This window comes from Ornithodoros turicata, chromosome 6, assembly GCF_037126465.1.
Source record: "Ornithodoros turicata isolate Travis chromosome 6, ASM3712646v1, whole genome shotgun sequence".
Lineage (NCBI taxonomy): Eukaryota > Metazoa > Arthropoda > Arachnida > Ixodida > Argasidae > Ornithodoros > Ornithodoros turicata.
This window is the reverse complement of record NC_088206.1, coordinates 1,354,058-1,362,146: the sequence shown is the minus strand read 5'-3', so window position 1 is coordinate 1,362,146 and position 8,089 is coordinate 1,354,058. Positions and strand designations below refer to the sequence as shown.

General features: G+C 48.6%; 1 protein-coding gene across 1 annotated transcript; it reads left to right on the top strand.

Moving 5' to 3' along the window:
* The first annotated feature begins 3,126 nt into the window (after nt 1–3,126).
* Nucleotides 3,127–6,833, top strand: LOC135397544 (galactosylceramide sulfotransferase-like). Its single transcript, XM_064629138.1, has 2 exons — nt 3,127–3,315; nt 5,624–6,833. The coding sequence occupies exons 1-2, from the start codon at nt 3,203–3,205 to the stop codon at nt 6,666–6,668; spliced, it is 1,158 nt and encodes a 385-aa protein (XP_064485208.1). The 5' UTR covers nt 3,127–3,202; the 3' UTR covers nt 6,669–6,833.
* The last annotated feature ends 1,256 nt before the right edge of the window (nt 6,834–8,089 follow it).

Below are 8,089 nucleotides of genomic sequence, written 5' to 3'. Positions count from 1 at the left end.
GAGTTAGAGAACAATGACACGCGCTTCAAAAACGGAGATTCAGACTCTGATGCCATGACAGTTCAATACTCGCGAGGCCAAGACCGGCAGAAGTGCGCGAAAACACCTTGAGCTTCCCGCTCTGCAGCGGAACCTATCGGAACACGGAACACGCGCGGGATATATCGGCGCGGCGGGCGGCGCGAGCGGCGGCGTCAGCGCGCGGAGAAATGGCGGCGGCGGCGGCGCACAGATCTATCTCCGGGACGCCGACCGTTGAGCTCGCAGACGCTAGCGCGTAGTTTCGTTGGTTTTGAATGCTTCTGATTTAGATTGTGGCGAATTCCCGTGATTGGCTAATGTGAACACGGAATGGCTGATCCAGCTCATCATCGCAACACTGGAAAACTGGAAATAACACGACAGGGAGTCCCTGCACCGCCGAAAAATGTGCATGTCGGCATTCCATCTTCCGCTCAGGGTGTCAAACCTCAAAAATACGGGTTCGGTTCGGGTTCGCGTTGCTGGAATTTCGTTCTGGTTCAGTTCCAGTTCGCCCGCGCAAAAAAATCGAACCGGTTCAACGCTTCCTTCTTATACCTCCTATAAAACTGCTTTTGTCAGGAAATGCGTGGCTAATAGCGTATTGCTGGTGTCTGCATTGACGTTTTTAGTTAGCTCCTCTCTGAAGAGCAGACACCGCAGCGCCGTTTATGTTTCCATAACACAAGCGTCTCAGCGCGGCGCGTGCGTTGGGCGCCAGCCGCGGCGCTCACAAGGACATCTGCGCTTCCACGCATGGAGGAAGGAAAGAGAGGAGGAGCCTTTTGAAAGACGCGTGTACGTCGAACGGACATCCGATGCCTGCCCCGATACAGTTTTTTTACAGGCTTTGAGCAAGCGCTTATACGAGCGTTGAGGACCGCGTTCCCAGAAGCCAGACATCGAGGATGACATTTTCATTTCTCGCAAAGAATATGGGCAGCCGTTCAGCGGCTGTAATTTCAGACGGCCTACAACGAAGTGCCAAGTGTGAAATCACTAGTGCGAAAAATTGTGGCGCTTCCTTTTTAGCCCCCGGAGATGGTGCCGCGTGCGTGGGCTGTTCTTCGAGAAGACGGACAAGAAGCAGGCGATGCCAACGTTGACCGTTTGATGGACTACTTCGACAACACCTGGATAGCAGGAAACTTCGGTGTACATCAATGGAATCATCATGGGAACGGCGGACCAGAACCAACAGCAACCTCGAAGCATGGCACAGAAAGATCAATGCACAGGCAAACAAGGCGCATCGCAATATTTATACCTTTGTTAATCTGATCAAGAAGGACGAAATGCTGAATCGAGTCCACATTCTTCAACTTGCTCATGGAGGAAGCCAACGCGCTCGAAAGCAGATGTGGGTAAGCAAAGACAGAAAGTTGGAACAACTGGGAGGTGACCTAAATGCTGGGAGAATTACTACGTTCCAATTCCTGAACGAGCCAAAACGATTTTCTGGCTTCTAACGCGGCTTTATGCCCTAACATCTATTCTTGCAACTATAGAATTTACCGAGAATAAAACGCTGTTTGTTCCTCTCAACATATTTTGTATTTTGCCGGATATGGTTACAGATACGAGCGAAACATGTAGAATACACAAACCTAGTAATGTAGTAACGCGCTGTTCCTCGTGTAACATACAAATTCCATCCCGTGCGGTGACGATAGTAATATATCATCAAAATCAATGTGGTTCGTTTTGACGTGGGTATTGCAGGAAGGGGGTTTTGTGAGGAGTCGTAACGCGTTCGGTTCATACGGGAAAGGGATCATCCTTGAAGAAAAAACGGTCTGGTTCATTTCGAGACGGTAGTGCCGGGAAGGGCGTCCCACATATGTCACCCTGTGGACGCTACCCTCTGGACACTACACCCTACTCCGCTGGAGAAAAAAGTAGTAGCGCCGCTAAGGGTGTTTCAGTTAAATCCCCGCGCTTTTGCGTTTCACCGCGACCAGCGGCGACAAAAATATGTAAACCGAAAGTAATTAATTACTGCGACAAATGACCCGCTTCGGTGGCATATTTTTCTCTAATAGGTGTCCACTGAAGGTCCCGAAAGGAGTAGTACGCCATTGTAACGCCGACGGCGCCCTGCTTTAGAAGTTATGTTTTTCATGAAACTCATTCGAATTTTTTTTATTTAAATAATGAGCGCCTCCCACTCGTTCACACGGTGCGCAGCTTGTAGGTGGTATATCGGACAGATACTTGTAAAAAAGAAAGTTCGTCGATTGGTGCACCCGTCCGCGACTTATTTAGCCCGGGGATTTAACTGAAACACCCTGCATGGTTGCACTGCACACACTGCACTGAAACACACTCGAACTGCATGGTTAGCATTGCGAACTCACAATCTGCAGTTGGGCAAACGACATGTATTGCCGTAACATAGTGGCGCTTACGTGTCAGAATGAAAAGCCGCGAAAACACCCTACGTCAAGTTGACAGAGAAAATTTGCGAAAAAAAAAAAAAAGAAAAACGAGGATCGACACTTTCACGTTATATATCGTCAGATAAATAGTAGATTAGATAAATAGTAGAAACTCTGATCGTAAATTCGTTACGCCTTACCCGGTGGAAGAATTTCAACTTGCTAATTCGTTGCCCGTAGCTTCTGAGCGTGTCATTGAGGAATTGCATAAACATTCTGAATAAACCCACCAGTGACTTTCTTCGTATATATACGAGTATAATTTCATTTGTTGATTTAACCGTCGTCCCAAGCTGTGTCAGCGTATTAAGACCTAAGGTGCGATTTCTCAGAAATGGTTCAAGACCTTGACGTCCACAAGGCGAAGCTATCGTCAAGAGCTTGAAGCGTGAAACTTTGTGGTTCCGTCTGCTTTTTGCGAGCACTTTGAGTTCGTCGGCAATTCCACTGTTTTCGTAGTGTACATGCTTCCACGCGAAGCACAGCACAGGATCAGAAAGTGTCAGCTGGTAGCTCCATAACAGGTGCGTTACATGCGTGGGAGTTCACGAGGTAGGACGCTGCGCTCCCGAATGAGACTGCAGAGCAGAACTAACAACATCGAGCAATGTACGTACCTGCCAGCTTTCTTCTTGAACTATACTTACTTTGAAGAATTGCTCACGACTTGGATGTACGACCAATTTAAGAAATGCTTTTCTGGGAATAATTTTTCCTCTCTCTCTCTGTTGTAGCTTGACGAAATGCGTGCTACACAGTTCTGCTGTCAAGTGATGTATCGATATGCCCATATACTGTGGTTCATCTGCACCGTTGTCGGCCTGTTTTCCGTCATCAGACTTGCGCTATACAAGGGGTAAGAAAGAGGTCCTTACGTATTTAACTCCAGCCTCGGTTGCATAGATACGCGTCGTCCTCCGCAGGGACGGTGTGCATGTTATAGAGACGGTCGCATCTGTTCCAGTGGACCCGGCACCTATGGTGTCACTTGATTCCTCGTTGACCACTGATCGCGAAATCGAAAATCCCACGTCGAACAGTGGCGCAGTTGGTAGTGCTGTTCGATGGAATACATGACAAGAGCGGAGGCCGGATGTTGAGAGTACGCCGGAATTTCCTCTCTGGAAAAAAAGACAAAAACGTCATTCTTTACACCAAAGTTTTTCGCCAATCAGAGCACGGCCCAGAGCAAATGACGAGCAGAGCGCGAAGCAGACGAACTCTCGGAAACGAAGCCTTTCTCTTCTGCGCGCCCCAGCGGCCTGGCCAAGCATGGGTTCGTTGGTGGTAACCAAGGTCGTGCTGAAGACTGGGAGGCGGTGGGTTCGAATCCTACCACTGAGTGTCCTGTCTGAGGTTTTCCCCGCGCTCTTAAAAACAGAACTTCACCGCATAGCCAACCATCATCCCGAACGACAACGTTTTCGCCCCTGACTTGTTGAAAACAGGAGGCGCGCGCTAAGAAAGGCGTACACCTCCTGTTTTGAACAAACTAGGGGACCGAACGATGTCATTCGGGGTGATGGATGGCTATGCGTTGCATATCTGTTTCTAAGAGTGAGGGTTTTCCGAAGACTTTCTGGACGAATGTCGGCGCTGTTGCCCCTGAAGTCAGCCCAGGACGCACACTAGCCCCCCACTCCTTCCTGCTGTCCTGTCTCCGTCTGTTCACATCTATACGCCGCTCACAGCCACAGTTGCTTTGCGGCGCTAACACGAAATAAATCAATCAATAAAATAAACCTTCTGCGCGTCGCCCTCTCGCTCCCCCTGTTAGAGATGAACGTCACGCTTTGCCGCCGGTGCCTCCGCAGCTGCGGAATCAGCGCCGATCTTTTAAGTTCATTTGTTTAATATCTAATCACTTTCCGGACAAAAAGGAAAACGAACAAACGGGATCACTCATGTCCCAGCCGTAGTGATTTACATGAAAACGTCGTGATCTCCGATTCCTTTGCTCAGCTCTGGCTCCTCCACTATGCTGGTAACCCCCAGATGCGCTCCATCGTCTGTGAGGGTCACTTTCACGTCCAAGTTGCCCAGCTGGTAGAGGGTAAGGGCTCGCTGTGCCCGCCTCCGCCGCTTATCTTCTTCGGCGCTCCCGTAGCTGTCTCGATCGCTCGGTGCTGGACTTTGGGGGCTTTTTGGGTTCCCCTCGAGACGCCTTTTTTTCTGATTGCCGCTCCTTTCAATTCTGATCATATTATTATATGCCGATACTCTGGCAAAATTTTGATATGATGGCAAATTGATGATTGATGAAATGATGTTGGCAAATTGATGGCAAAATGATGGCAAAAAATGGTGGCAATTTTTTTCAAATTCCATAAAATATTGGTTAGCTTTGTTGAAGCCGATATCGCTTAAGGTCCAGGTATAGAACCTCTCAAGCGTATTCCAACGACACCTCGATAGGCATCCTAGCTTCACGCGTTCGCGAGATAGACTTGCCCGCAAGGTACGCGTACCCCTATATTTCCGTCTCTCTCGCACGCGCCCGCCACACCCAGAGATTGCGTCAGCCGCCGCAATGACCTTGTTAGTTAGAATCTTACACGTGTAAGCTATCTGCATGGATTTAGCTGAATTGGTTGTTATGGGTTTATTACTCACCGTGTTACCGCGTCATGAAATTCGGCATTATTTCGTTGCACCGTAATTTGGTCTGGCTACGAAACCGAACTTTTTGCTCGTCCTATTCCTCGTTCCGAACCGATCTCTTGCTCGTCCTCCAAATGTGTGTGTGTAGCGGGGGGGGGGGGGAATTCGAGCCACACACTGGCAAGCATTTTAGGCTTAACGCTCGCTTTATCCCCATTTACCCCACAGAGGCAGTAACACGCCACCAACACCCCCTCACCGGCGGCAATGAATGTTTTCTAAATGCTGATATTATAACGAAAGGAAAGTTAGGTAGCAAGCGAGCTGGTGGTGACGATCCATGACTTGAAAACCCGAGACGAGGTAGGGACGAAAACAGACATACACAAACACGGTCTCAATTATACCGATACTGATATTATACCGACAGAGTATGAAGTCACCATTATGTAGTTTTAAAAATATATCAGCACATCTGACCGCCACTCGGTGTGCCATTTTCCCGTTCCTTCACTTCCCAACTGAAACCACGCAAACTAAAAACTAGGTCGACTTGATTTCAGGGGCATATTCAGCAGCGTATCTACATTCGGAGGCGACAGCACTCACTACATCGACGGCGGAGCGAGCGTTGTTCCTGTCTTGTGCCAATCCAAAAAGAACATCGTGTTTCTCAAGACCCACAAATGTGCCAGCTCTACTATCATGAACATTTTCTTGCGCTATGGTATCACTCACAACCTGACGTTCGTCCTGCCCGCCATAGACAGAACAAATTACATCGGTCACCCAGAATACTTCAGCCGAAACCTCATCAAAGACATGCGACCTTACAACTACACGCACAACATCTTGACGCACCACACGCGTTTTAACAAGACAGCGATAGCTGAAGTGATGCCTAAGGATACCGTCTACGTCACAATACTCCGAAGACCTGAAGACATGTTCGACTCTTTGTACCATTACTACGCCATGAGTTCGATGCTGGGGAAGTCACTAGCGAAGTTTGTAGAAGATGAAACCTCCATTAGATACATGGCCAACCGGAAAGGAAAAAAGTTCGGTTTCAATCAGATGTGTTTCGATTTAGGTGCAGACAGGCAAAACGTGACAAACACAACAGGAGAGTTCATCGACTTCTTAGAACATACATTCAATTTGATCATGATAGCTGAAAGACTCGATGAGTCACTGGTACTGCTCAAAGACCTCCTATGCTGGACAGTAGAAGATGTTGTGGTGTTCAAGTTGAACGCGAGACAGAGTAAATACAAAGAAACGATCAGTTCCAAAGCGAAGGAGAAGCTACGAGAATGTAATAGCGCTGATGCGAGCATTTACGATCATTTCTTGCAAGTGCTCGACAGGAAGGTAGCCACCTTCGGTACTGAGCGCATGGCGCAGGAGGTCGATCAACTCAGGCGGCTAAGAGAGTCTTACTCTAATCGATGTATCAACACGACAGTTCCGGTTCGTGGCAACTGCGTGTTAGCGTTCCAGAGAAAGGATCAGAGTGAACTGTGTCGTTACATGACGCTGTCTGAACTGGAGTTCCACGCTTTAATTGTAAGGCGGCAAAATCAGATGATACAAAAGCAAGGTTAGGTCGTACGCATGTGATAACAAATTGTAATGTTTTGCGTTATGCGAGAGTTGTTCAAGGTTGACCGAGGCTTTTCTTTCTTTAAACACGTCGGAAAATTCGGGAAGCGCCAAGCTACGTCAGTTTCTCAAAGTATTCACCGAGTCCATCTAGGCACCGCTACCATCGCTGTCGCAGCTCTTTGATGCCTTTCATGCTGTCGTAGCCACTGCAGGGCTCTTTCTGGAGGGTTTCCTCCATGGGACGGTCGCATCCCGTTCCAGTATGTCGCCATTTTGCGATGCTTCTTCTTGTGTCTGGAGTGAAGTGACGCAACCAGGTTTCGTCACATGTGATCATTGATTGCAAAAATTCGCCCCCCCCCTCGCATTGAAACCGGTTCAGCAACTGCTCAGTGACTGCCATGCGTGCTCCCTTCTTGTCACAAGAGAGGTGTCGGGGAACTCATATTGCACAGTACTTTGCGGAACAGTAAGTGCTCGCGAATGATTGTCTCCATACTGCCGACAATAATATTACGCTGGGCAGCACGCTCGAACTGTTAATCTCCGGTTCCCGAGGAAGGCTTGCTCAACGCCCGCGATGTTCACTGGCGTGACTGCAGTCGGACGAACGTGTCTATGTCGTTCATCCGTCACCATATCCCGTCCTTCGCCAAACTGTCTGCGCCATTCGTACACTCTTCCCCTTGACAACGTTTTTTCTCCGTATATACTGTGCCTGTAATCTCTGCAAAATCTCAGCTGGTTTGACGTCCTCCTTCACAAGGAACTCGATTATGCATTGCTGTTCCTCAACTATGCACAGAAACTCGATCCAAGGAATGGGCGCCGCCATTAGTTCTTCCACCCCGTGGTAGTCACAGGAACTGTGCGCATGTGGACTGCCGTTTGCCGAGTTCCTTCATCTTCCCGAGTGTGTTTTCGTTCATTTTCGTTTCCGTTCGTGCTCATTTCGTGTCGGTTCATGTTCTCCCACTCGGGAACCGGTGTAGAACAGATATGGTATAGGCCAGCACTCCTCACGTGAACAACTGTGCATATCGCACGCGGAAGCAAGCAATCTTTTTCCTTGATCCCTCGATCTTTCGAACGTTGATACGCTACTCAGATGTTTACCGGATGACTAGTTATATGGAATGCTACGTTATCGTCAGTCACATACTCATTAAAGACGGCGGCCACCCGTATTCGTCCGAATGGGAAAAATCGATTTGGGCAATCCATCCCTGTTGTGTCGTCGCTGGGAACGAGGCTAAGGAGCTCACCGAGACTAGTGGTTTGAGAGTAACGCGACAAGGTCTATACAGACACACTGCTTGCCGCCATGACAGTCACCGCTGCTGCACGTGCCACTGACCCGAGAAGGATTGCACTTCGTCCTCCGAAAGCTGATTGATTGATTGATTATTTAAAAGAAAACC